The sequence below is a fragment of the Oncorhynchus kisutch genome, linkage group LG1 (assembly GCF_002021735.2).
Source record: "Oncorhynchus kisutch isolate 150728-3 linkage group LG1, Okis_V2, whole genome shotgun sequence".
Classification (NCBI taxonomy): Eukaryota; Metazoa; Chordata; class Actinopteri; order Salmoniformes; family Salmonidae; genus Oncorhynchus; species Oncorhynchus kisutch.
The window spans coordinates 17,996,766-18,010,111 of NC_034174.2; the positions used below are offsets into that span (position 1 = coordinate 17,996,766).

The 13,346-nt window shown below is 43.3% G+C and overlaps 1 protein-coding gene across 3 annotated transcripts in view; it reads right to left on the reverse strand.

Moving 5' to 3' along the window:
• LOC109877366 (contactin-4-like) overlaps positions 1-13,346 on the reverse strand; it is a 219,870-nt gene that overhangs the window by 68,640 nt on the left and 137,884 nt on the right. For all 3 annotated transcript variants that reach the window (XM_031791209.1, XM_031791254.1, XM_031791153.1), the window contains exons 7-8: positions 11,467-11,569; positions 10,946-11,130 (exon numbers count right to left, since the gene is read on the reverse strand). In XM_031791209.1, the coding sequence (XP_031647069.1) occupies positions 10,946-11,130; positions 11,467-11,569 (288 nt within the window). The remainder of the gene's footprint in view (positions 1-10,945; positions 11,131-11,466; positions 11,570-13,346) is intronic.

The window sequence follows — 13,346 nt, forward strand, 5'->3', positions numbered from 1 at the left end:
CTCTCCCAAAACCATTGAAGTAAGTGATGGTGCAATTATACAGGAGCTGCATTGATTCCTACTCTAACTTCCAAGTAACTCATGACTGGTTAACGAATTAGTGAGGGGCAAAATGAGGAATATAAACCTCCAGATTTACTATCCTCATAACTATCCATGTTGTGGATGACGCTATAATCCTCTATCACACCAGGTCATTGTCACACCATACGTTTCCATTACTGGGAGGTGATTTATCTGTAATAGTACATACAAATCCAACTCTAATTGTGTTCCTGCTTCAGCTCAGCTTGCTTTCAACAATTTCAAGATGACACAGTGAGGAATCCAATAGTAATTGCAAATGTATCCCTATCCCTATGTATTTGATGTGATGCATGTGTGTGAGAGAGCAAAAATAGAGAGAGAGAAATAAAAAGAGTGAGAGAAAAAGGAAGAAAGAGGGAAAAAAAATGTCTGTGGGTCTCTGTGTGTGGCTGGGTATTAAGAGGGTAGCCAGTGTGAGATAGCAGAAAGAGAGAGAGGGGTACTTTGAGACTCCATTATCACCAGTCATTTAGCATCACATCCATGCCAGTGCAATCTAACAGAGGATCCTCGTGGCCATGCTCCAACCTCTCCACCCCCCACGACCCCATTGTTGTTGTTGTTGTTTTTTAGCCTTGTCAGGGCCGCTCACTCCATCCCTCACCCACTGTGAACGTATCGACTCTCAGTCAAAGATCACAAAATGAAAACAGGCAGCCCATCCCTGGCTGCATCAGGCCCGGTGTGCACACAATCAGCCCAAACATTTCAAATCAACTGGCTAAAGCAAAGAGGGAGATTGGGGATAGGCAAAAGGGGAATCAGAGAAAAGGACTTAGGACAAAGTTTTTATGTGCAGTATCTTGAGATACTACTTATTGTAGGAAAGTATTAAATAAACTGCAGTGGCATATGCATTTTTAGTTGTATTGAGTAGGCAACCTTTTAGAATGCAAATGATCCATGATCATTAGTCCCTGTGTTTTGATTTAATACTCATAATCATTATACCTGGCAAATATCGACATGTCAAAATGATCTCTCCAATCAAGAGTAAGACAATAGAGATGTATTTAAATGTAGCTTTGACTAAAATGAAATAATTATTATCATTTACCTTGTAAAAACACAAGATGTGCAAGACCCAGAAGAACCCAATTAAAGCATTAGCATATAACTGCTAAGAAACTCAAATAATGCCTTCATCTCTTTTCTAGGCAGAAAGCTGAGGCTTTCACAGCTTTGTGGCTGCAGGTTGTACTGATGTACACAAGATACATTTTTCCATTCCCTGATTCTGACACACTGCTGACGAATGTCTCAAAAGCTTAATTCAAGCATACTTAAAAATAAGATTACAGATGTGTATCACCTGGCAGAGAGGCAGAGAGATGGAGAGAGACAGAGAGAGACACTTTTTACTTTTTGTCTTTCTTTAATGAAACATTCTAATTTCATTAAAACCTCACCCCCCCTTAAAATAAAACACCAAAAATATATCCTGTACTGCATACATGTGTACCATACTCACTTTTCCCTCTTCCACACGATACAAAACCACACCACACATCACAATAACCCCCACAAAAATCACCACTTCTACAACCGTATATCCCAGCTATACAGACAGCACCCCCAACACATCATATCTCCTTATAATTTTATAGAACTCAAATTCGACCCTAAAGCGCAGAGACCATCCCATTAAATAATAGTAAAGGGTCTGTTATCCCCCCACCTTTGACCATGTTCCTCCTTGTTATCCAAATAGCCAACTTTGCCTGAGCAAACAGAAAATTCAACAACAAACATTTGGCCTTTTCCTTATTTGAATACCTGTACCCCATTATAAACATCCCAACAGTAAAAACTACCCCCAACCTCTCACACAGACATTCCAACAGAGACATTAATGGCATTAACCTGGCGCACACAGAAAACAAATGAATCACAGTTTCTCTCATAACACAGAAAGGACTCCCCTGCCCGACTCCCAGTTCAACCTGTGCCAACCAGCTGTTAGTAGCCAGGGCTCCATGTAGAACCCTCCACTGGAGGTCCCCTGACCTCTATGGTGCTGGGGGTTTGTAGAGCCCCCTCCATATAAAACCCACCATACTCTCCTCCCCACATACCCCCTGCCACTGATGTTCCTTCACTCCTGTTAGGCTCCTAATGTTCCTCACCTTAATGCAGAGGTTGTAGAGGGCTTAATCCCCCCCCCCCCCCCTCAAACTCCCCCAGACTCGGAGTGTTAAAATCCTCCAGACCCCTTTGCCAGTCCTCAGTCTCTGCCATCACATGCAGTGGCAGAAACATTGGTGGCCCCTCCCCCTTTGGCTGCTCAAACATCCCCCTTACCGGCTCAGACATTGCCTCCTGGACCTTCTCCAGGAATCTCTCCAACAGCCTAAGATACGTTATTCCTGTTTGTTGTGCCAGGACTTCCGGAGTTTTCCACCCCTCCTCTCCCATCAGTCACAGGTCACCCAGCCTTAGTAAGCCCACTGCCATCATTTGCCTCTGCAGGGTGGCCAACTGATCCGATTTCAAAGGTATGGCTGGGTTGTGGAAAATAGGCTCCTCCCACATCCACACCCCAGGCTCCAAACCCCCTTCTCGTGTGGGCCTTAGCAGCTGCCAGGCCCTCAGAGTAAAAATCAGAGAGAACTGCTGTACTCAGCCTCTCCAGCCTCACAGCTGCCGGTCCAACCCTAATCCGCCAGCTCTTCTCAACAGTGCGCATGTTGGTTCTCTCAAGCCAACATTAGTGTGGTACATCAGTCTCTGTGCCGCCTTTAGTAGGAATGCAGCCACCCTGCTCTCCAGTTCCACCAGGCTCTGTGTCCTCCTTCGTGGACGGTAATGTACAACACTGCCGCCCTCAGCCAGTGATGGACCGACCAGAAAAAGTCCACCAGCTTGCGAGGGGGGGGGGGGTTGAGGACAGGAAGTTGCCACCAGGTTGTTGATTATCAGCAACCTCCCTCCATATGACACTTGGGGCTGGAGCCACCTCCACCTGGCCAGTCTTGACACCACTGCCTACGACAGAGTATTTTGATGTTTGGATGAAAAACATACCCAAATGAAACTATTTCTCAGGCCCAGAATCTAGAATATGCATATAATTGTCAGATTAGGATAGAAAACCCTCTAATATCCAACCCGGAAGTGCTGTTTTTCCTGAAAGCTCTCTGTTCCATTGCCTGCCTTCGCTCCATTTAAAGAGATATCAACCAGATTCCTTTTCCAATGGCTTCCACGTGTTGTGAACAGTCTTTAGACATAGTTTCAGGCTTTTATTTTGAAAAATGAGCAAGAAAGAACACATCGCGTCATTGTATGGCTGGGTGCCAGCAGCGTTTTGCATGCGCAACAGCTTGAAGCAGACATTTTCTTTCTCTCTCCTAATGAAGAAGGTACAGTCCGGTTGAAATATTATCCATTATATATTGTAAAAACAACCTGAGTATTGATTATAAAAAACATTTGACATGTTTCTACGAACTTTACGGATACTATTTGGAATTTTCGTCTGCCCGGTCGTGACCGCTCGAGCATGTGGATTTCTGAACATAACGCGCCAACCAAATGGAGGTATTTTGGATATAAAAATAATCTTTATGAAACAAAAGGAACATTTATTGTGTAACTGGGAGTCTTGTGAGTGCAAACATTCGAAGATCATCAAAGGTAAGCAGTTCATTTTATTGCTCTTCTGACTTTCGTGACCAATCTACTTGGCTGCTAGTTGTTTGTAATGTTTTGTCTGCTGAGAGAGATGTCCTTACATAAACGCTTGGTTAGCTTTCGCCCAAAAGCTTTTTTGAAATCTGACACACCAGGTGGATTAACAACAAGCTAAGCTGTGTTTTGCTATATTGCACTTGTGATTTCATGACAATTAAATATTTTTAGTAATTTAATTTGATTTTGGCGCTCTGCAATTCAGCGGATGTTGACGAAAATGATCTCGGTAATGGGATGGGTGCATCAAGAAGTTAACAGACTGATTGCCTTGAGATAGAAGCTGTTTTTCAGTCTCTTGGTTCCAGCTTTGATGCATCTGTACTGACCTCGCCTTCTGGATGGTAGCGGGGTGAACAAGCAGTGGCTAGTGTGGTTGTCCTTGATGATTGTTTTGGCCTTCCTGTGACATCAGGTGCTGTAGGTGTCCTGGAGGGCAAGTAGTTTGCCCCCCGGAGATGCATTGGGCAGACCGCACCACCCTCTGGAGAGCCCTGCAGTTGCGGACAGTGCAGTTGCCGTATCAGGCGGTGATACAGTCCGACAAGATGCTCTCAATTGTGCATCTGTAAAAGTTTGTGAGGGTTTAGGTCCCAAGCCAAATTTCTTCAGCCTCTTGAGGTTGAAGAGATGGTGTTGCACCTTCTTCACCACACTGTCTGTGTGGAAGGGCCATTTCAGATTGTCAGTGATGTGTACGCCGAGGAACTTGAAGCTCTCCACCTTCTCCACTGAGGTCGTGTCGATGTGGATAGGGGGGTGCTCCCTCTGCTGTTTCCTGAAGTCCACAATCATCTCCTTTGTTTTGTTGACATTGAGTAAGAGGTTATTTTCCTGGCACCTCACTCCCAGAGCCCTCACCTCCTTCCTGTAGGCTGTGTCGGCATTGTTGTTAATCAAGCATACTAATGTTGTGTCGTCTGCAAACTTGATGTTTGAGTTGGAGGTGTGATTTGACATGCAATCATGGGTGAACAGGGAGTACAGGAGGGGGCTGAGCAAGCACCCTTGTGGGGGCACAGTGGTGAGGATCAGCGAAGTTGATCAGCGAAGTGGAGGTGTTGTTTCCTACCTTCACCACCTGGGGGCAGCCCGTTGCACAGAACGGGGTTCAGACCCAGGGCCTAGAGCTTAATGATGAGCTAGGAGGGTACTAGGGTGTTGAAAGCTGAGCTATAGTCAATGAACAGCATCATTATTCCTCTTGTCCAGATGGGACAGGGCAGTGTGCAGTGCGATGATGATTGCATCGTCTGTGGATCTATTGGGGCGGAAAGCAAATTGAAGTGGGTCTAGAGTGACAGGTAAGGTAGAGGTGATATGATAATTGACTAGTCTTTCAAAGCACTTCATGATGACAGAAGTTCTGACGTGGAAACTCTGACGAAGGCCATGTGGGGACATCAGACTGGGATAGGGAGAGATTGAATATGTCTGTAAACACACCAGTCAGCTGGTCTGGAGGACAAAGAATGCTTTGGGGCTGTTTTTCTGCAAAGGGACCAGGACGGACGACTGATCCGTGTAAAGGAAAGAATGAATAGGGCCAAGTATCGTGAGATTTTGAGTGAAACCTCCTTCCATCATCAAGGGCATTGAAGATTAAACGTGGCTGGGTCTTTTCGCATGACAATGATCCCAAACACACTGCCCGGGCAACGAAGGAGTGGCTTCATAAGAAGCATTTCAAGGTCCTGGAGTGGCCTAGCCAGTCTCCAGATCTCAACCCCATAGAAAATCTTTGGAGCGAGTTGAAAGTCTGTGTTGCCCAGCAACAGCCCCAAAACATCACTGCTCTGGGGAGATCTGCATGGAGGAATGGGCCAAAATACCAGCAACAGTGTGTGAAAACCTTATGAAGACTTACAGAAAACGTTTGACCTCTGTCATTGCCAACAAAGGGTATATAACAAAGTATTGAGATAAACTTTTGTTATTGACCAAATACTTATTTTCCACCATAATTTGCAAATAAATTCATTAAAAATACTACAATGTGATTTTCTGGATTTTTTCCCTCATTTTGTCTGTCATAGTTTGAAGTAAACCTATGATGAAAATTACAGGCCTCTCTCATCTTTTTAAGTGGGAGAACTTGCACAATTGGTGGCTGACTAAATACGTTTTTTGCCACACTGTATATATCATTTATAAATCTCAAAATAGATGTAGCACCTACAGATTGCCCCTTTAAGTCCATCAAAAGTGTGCAAGTTTGTTTCCTTCCATTAGTCCAATGGATAGGTGCATCAAGAAGTTAACCTGGAAAAAACAGCCCAGGTCCCTACGTAATTCAGCTAAGTTAGCCTGGAGGTCTACATTGCCTTGCCTCACCATCTCTACCTCCATCTCACTAATACTACGCTCTCGTTCCCCCAATACTCTCCTAGCCTCTGAGGATGAGAGAGCTGTATACCTTTGACAGAAAAGACGAATTTGGACTTTCCCCACATCCTACCTTTGAATCAGAGACTCATACTCCTCTGCTGCCCCCACCTTTCCCAAACGGTCTGGAAATCTGAGCAAAAAGTGGCATCTTGTAAGAGCTTTACATTAAACGTCCAATAGGATGCCTGCCGGGGCCATGGTGAAATAGACAACCTAGCTATGGTAATGTGGTGATCAGAAAACCCCACCGGGAGATTGGTAGCGCCCAACAGCCTATTGCGTAGATTCCTGGACATGTACAAACGATCAAGTCGGGCTGCACTTACCCTAGCCCCAAAAACCTTCACCCATGTACAGTTGAAGTCAGAAATGTATATACACTTCGGTTGGAATCATTAAAACACATTTTTCAAACACTCCACAAATGTCTTGTTAACAAACTATAGTTTTGGCAAGTCGGTTAGGACATCAATTTTGTGCATGCCACAAGTCATTTTTCCAACAATTGTTTACAGACAGATTATTTCACTGTATCACAATTTCAGTGGGTCAGATGTTAACATACACTAAGTTGACTGTGCCTTTAAACAGCTTGGAAAATTCCAGAAAATTATGTCATGACTTTAGAAGGTTCTGATAGGCTAATTGACATCATTTGAGTCACTTGGAGGTGATGCTACCAAATACTAATTGAGTGTATGCTAACTTCTCACCCACTGGGAATGTCAATGAAAGAAATAAAAGCTGAAATAAATCATTCCTAGCTGACCTAAGACAGGGAATAGGGAATGTTTACTAGGATTAAATGTCAGGAATTGTGAAAAACTGAGTTTAAATCTATTTGGCTAAGTTGTATGTAAACTTCCAACTTCAACTGTCTTGTGTTGGGATGTTTACTTCTCCAAACATCCACTAGGTCGAACTGATTAATGATGTGCCTTAACACTCCCATTGACATTGAATGAGGCTCTTCCCCATTTCTGTCTTTCGTAAAATCCATTTTACAGTTCCAGTCCCCGCCGACCACCAGCATTTCCTCAGGCGCTACCTGTGAGAGTTCCTGTCTAAGACTCCCAAATATAATCCCCCTCTCTCTCCCCATGTTAGGTGCAAACACATTTATAAAGACAAAACCATATTGTTCATTTCTGATTTTACAGCAAGCAGCACACACCACCTTTGAGGAGCACATTTTTACAGACAGACCCAGTACAAAAAGGACTGCCACCCTTGCACAAAAATTTGCCCCATGGCTCAACACACTTGCTCCTTTCCACAAGAGCCTCCAATCACCACATCACTATGCGTCTCCTGCAGAAACAACAGTAATTTTTTTGTTTTACATATTCACCCAACACACTCCTCTTTCCCGTATCTCTGGCGCCGTTTATATTGAGCGAGCCTACCCGAAGTGTCTCCATCAGAAGTGGGAGAAAAGCCAGCAAAGAAAGAGACCAATAGCAAAGCTCAAAAATCCCCAGTGCCAGAAAGAAACTATTAATCTAAACAGTGTCTGAAGGTTGACCCTTACGCACTGTTGTGACCCACTTCCAACCTAAACCGTTTCCTGGGTGAGAGGACACCATGCCCCTCATTTTTCATAGCATGTACTGATCTTACAAACTTTCTCGGATCAGAAAAAAAAGCCTCAAGATTAACTTTTTTCCCCTTGGTCTCATTCCGGGAATCTTGTCAGTTCTCTCAATGTGTACTTTGACCCCTCTGCTTGACTGGCTGTCAGAGTCTGAAAAAGAGTCTGAAAAAAAACTCATCATCCTTTTCCTCAGACTCACTTTCCTCCTCATCTCCATCTCCCATCCTGACCACCTGCCCTTCCTCTCTGGTCAGGGCATCCCCTCCAGCACCAGGCAAAGGTTCCATGGTGCCTTTGATCACACCAGCCTCTCCCCTCCCACCTCATTCTTCTCCCCCTTCTCCACACTTCCCCACTATACTCTCCTCATCCACTAGCATAACCTGACGAGGCCCAGCCTCATCCACATCACCCTCTATAGCATGACTAGATCCAGCCTCCACTACACCACCATCCATAGCATGACTAGACCCAGCCTCCACTACACCACCATCCATGGCATGACTAGACCCAGCCTCAGCTACCCCACCATCCATAGCATGACTAGACCCAGCCTCCACTACACCACCATCCATAGCATGACTAGACCCAGCCTCAGCTACCCCACCATCCATAGCATGACTAGACCCAGCCTCCACTACACCACCATCCATAGCATGACTAGACCCAGCCTCAGCTACACCACCATCCATAGCATGACTAGATCCAGCCTCCACTACACCACCATCCATAGCATGACTACACCCAGCCTCAGCTACACCACCATCCATAGCATGACTAGACCCAGCCTCCACTACACCACCATCCATAGCATGACTAGATCCAGCCTCCACTACACCACCATCCATAGCATGACTAGTCCCAGCCTCAGCTACACCACCATCCATAGCATGACTAGTCCCAGCCTCAGCTACACCACCATGTATAGCATGACTAGTCCCAGCCTCAGCTGTCTGCATCTCATTGTCCCCTGCACGTTGACCTCGATTAGAGCCCCTCCCCATGCCTCACTTTAAAATGCACATTTAGCTGTTGCACATTGTTTTCAGAAACATAAACACTTGCCTCCGGAACGAAACAACGTGCTTAACGGCATCTGCCTGAAAACCTCCCAACAGTATACGAAAACTGCTAGCAAACTTACCGAACGACTCAACTCTTTCCTGATTTGATCATCCGTAATAAACGGAGGCAAATTTGCAACTACCACCCTTGTCGAAGAGGTAGAAAGAGGCAAAATTGGCACCAACACACCCCTTACAAATATACCACTAGCAATTAGCCTACCAACCAAATGTTCCCTTTTCATGAACACAATCACAGCTTTGTTCATTCCGGAAGCGGAATGTATAAATTCAGCTCCTACCTGTTCACTGACTGCGAGCAGAACCTCCTCCACTTCAACTCCGTTCTCAGGAATGCACCTGAATCCATGCCGTATCGACAGGGTCTCCTCCACGCTAGGCTGAGAAGCCATCACACACACTACATCTTCCAAACCCCAGGAAACTAACTCTGTCCTCTTGCACCCTAACTTTGAAAAAACCTGTGGATACCGCTAAAACAAAGTGCATTAACCCAAGAAAATTAATTAGAACTGAGCCCTTCACACCAAACACTCAAACTCCAAAAAACGTCCAGCATGCACTGCAAGAGATAGAGAGAGAAAGCACATCAAAATAGGGCAGACCTGCTGCTAATATGGACAACCTATCCCCTGTAGCTCACAGCCAGAGCAACACTGCAGGGAGCTTGGAGGCAGGCACGTTGTAAATAATGCCAAATTGTTTAATGCACAGAAAGAGTTATTCCTGACAGCTGACAGAGCCTGACTTACACACCACAGGGGCATAGAGATAGGAAACCAATTGAAGGAGAGATATTCAGTTGAATTTGGAAGAAAATCAAGAGATCATAAATATTTACCCACACGGAAATAGATGGCCTGCATAGAAGTATGTATGTTAGTTATCACCTGCTGTGCTCAGTTTTAAAAAAAACTTTGTTTTGCAATCCCTATAACTATACTGTATATCGTTGCTGCTACCAAAGCGAACATACTTTCATATAATTGGTCCAGACGGCCATGTTTCTTTAGAGTATTTTCCAGCATTTATCTGTGACTGATCCACATTGTGGAATATAAACAATGAAACAACAAGTGTAATAAAAAATGCAGGGAGCCAGGCAAGCTATTCTTGTAAATGGGCCATTAGGCATGCAGCGGAGAACGACCCCAGAAGGTAGAGATAAATCTCAGTGGTGAGGATAGCCTACAGGTACTTACTTAATAAAAGGACGTCTTGTATGAAGAATGCCATCGTATGACTACTAGAGAACAACGGAAGGTCGCAGCCCTTCATTTGACTAGACTCCACTCTGACACTGATAGAGCCTTGAGACGGCCTGCTGTGTTATTAGAGGTCAAAATACGGTCTAATGCTGGGGCCAATAGTGACAATAATATTGGTCCTAACAGGGGGACAAAAATCATTTAGCTAAACTATTTTATTTTTCTCTCAGCTTGAAACATCCTGAATAGACAGTGATGTTTTTGATGATTTTATCTCAATAACCAAGAGAAAGGTTAAATAATAATACAAATAATACATGCATGGATGACAATGACAGCAAATCCAAAACAGAAATATTCAGCAGCAGGGAATCAGTTGAAGATCTACATTATTAATTAGAGGATATCACCAGAATACTATCTGAATGAAACAGACAAGAATACAACTAATAACACTAACAATCACATTTCACAACTACTCTTCCTCATCTTCATCCAGATGCTGCACTGCGGATTATTCCGATGGCATATGTGGCCCTGGTCTAAGTATAGTACATTTAACAGCTTTGATCTCCAGTCAAGTTGGATGTCAATCACAATGCCATCTGGTGGAGACCAATACAAGTCCCACGCACAAGGTCACATCCAAGGTCTCCTCCTCATCCACATCATCATTGCTTTAATCTGGATCAAAATATTATGGGCATCATGGCCTTAATCATTTGGGATGCTCTGTTAAAACAATGCTCCCCCATGCAAAGTGGCCACAGTTGATTACCGATGGCTGTGTTTTAAACCCAGTTAGGTCTCCCTTTGATGCATTTCAATCTGAGCGAAGCTGACACATGCAGCCTTCACTGGTTCAAATACTTATGTGGTTCAGGATCACCTACCGTAGAATGAGAGCTTTCCTTTTACAGTGTTCTTCCCCCTGGAGTTCTCTGCCACACACTCATATGTGCCCGCGTCTTCCTGCTGGAAATAAGGGATTTCCAGGACGCCGCTGGCTTTCCTCACGTCCACTTTCCTAGAAAAGGGGATTCCGTCCACTCTACTCCAGTTTATAGAGGGGACAGGGCTGGAGTAAAGAGGAATGGAAAGAGAAACCATGTAGCATGTTCATATTACAAACACAAATCATTTGTAATATTACAACCTCACCACAATACTTAACCTAGATGGATTCAATTGATCAGACAAAAAAAACTGACATGTAGGTAATACATAATTCAGCTAGTGTACCAGGAATCACAGCCCCAACTCTACGAGAAATCTCAGATGTCCAGCTCAGCTTCAATCAGAGGAGGGTTGGAGGCATGCAGTGATACATGAAAAATATCTTGCAGTTTTTTAATAACTTTTATGCTTTTCATGTATTTGTGTGCCTGTTTAACCAAGCCCAGAGTCCACTTACTTTCCTAATGCAAAACATTCCAGTTTCACAGTCAATCCTTTGGCTACATGGACAATCTCTGGAAACTGAACTTCAATCTTCGGCTCGTATTCACCCATTATACCTGAGGAGGAGTAATTCACAACCAATTATAAGAAAGCAAAAAACAACAACACAGATAATATGATATGTCGTTATGTCTGTTATGTCTACATATGTCCTATAAGCGATTACAATCATACACCTGAGAAGTGGTTCTTTTGGAAAACCAATAACAGGTTCTCATTGTTGCTGGTATTCTCTATCTGCAAATCACATTTCCAGAGGTTTCTCAGCCCAAATGGGCTCTTGAAATGGGAGAAACAAGCCAATTTCATCTCCTTGATATTGTGAGGCACGGTTCCCTGACTGACTGTGAAACCTCATTCAGATTTGTATCTCCATTGTCTAATACAGCCAGGTAGCCAAGGCCCTATCAGGCATAGTAAATGAGATAGCTGGATGAGGCTCTAATCAGTGATGTAGTCAAGTCACTAAACCTTGAGTCCGAGTCGATTGCCAAGTCCCTACACTATTAGAAAAAAGGGTTCCAAATTTGTGGATTTTTGTGGATTAATAGGGTTATACCAAGAACCATTTTCATCTGAAGAAACCTTTTTGAAAGACGATGGTTCTTTGTAAGGAAGCTCACTGGGCACAGATGTCAATTCAACATCTAATTTTGATTTAAATTTGTTGAGTTTTTAACTAACCTGAATTCAATGTGAAATCAACAACAAAAAATCACCATGTCATTGGATTTAGGTTAAAAGTTGGGTGAAATAAATTCCATTACTGGGAGATGAATTCACCTTTCAGCAGGACAATAACCTAAAACACAAGGCCAAATCTACACAGAAGTTGATTACCCAGAAGATAGTGATTGTTCCTGAGTGGCCAAGTTACAGTTTTGACTTAAATCTGCTTTAAAATCTATGGCAAGACTTGAAAGTGGTGTTTAGCAATGATCAACAACCAATTTGACAAAGCTTGAAGAATTTTGAAAAGAATAATGGGCAAATGTTTCACAATCCAGGTGTGGAAATCTCTTAGAGACTTAATCAGAAAAATTCAAAGCTGTAATTGCTCCCAAAGGTGATTCTAACACATATTGACTCAGGGGGTTGAATACTTATCTAACCAAGATATATTAGTGCTTTATCTTTTATTTATATCTTTTTTTATGAATGTTACATTTCCTTCCACTTTGACATTACTCATTATTTTGTGTCGATCATTGCTTTAAAAAAAATACTAAATGAAATCAATTTTAATCCCACCTTGTCACAAAACAAAATGTGGAAAAAGTGAAGGGGCACTGTATGTGTGGGAATACTTTGGAACAGATTTTCTAAATTAAAATCACTTGGATCTGATTTACGGGAGTTATTACACTCTTTTTTGGGGCTCAGAAAACATTGGGGTCAAAAACACTTGGCCCAAATTCGGCCCAGAGGCCACCAGTTGGGGAACCCTGCTTTAGAGGATAAAAGGGTTTTTGGTAAAACCCTTCATAGAGTGTTCTAGCCTGAACTCTTCATAGAGGGTTCTAGATAGAACCATTTACAGTTTTTTTTTACGAAGAACCCGACATAGAAGGTTCTAGTTAGAATTCTATGCAAAGGGTTCTACCCAGCACCAAAAAGGGTTCCCCTATGGGGACAAACCAAACAACCCTTAATGGTTCTTCTTAACTCCTTTTTTAAAAGAGTGTGTTAAGCTAGTTGAGTATCTGGAGCATCAGCATTTGTGGATTCGTTTATAGGATCAAAATGGCCAGAAACAAATAACTTTCTTCTGAAACTCATCAGTCTATTTTTGTTCTGAGAAATGAAGGCTATTCCCGTGAAATTGCCAAGAAA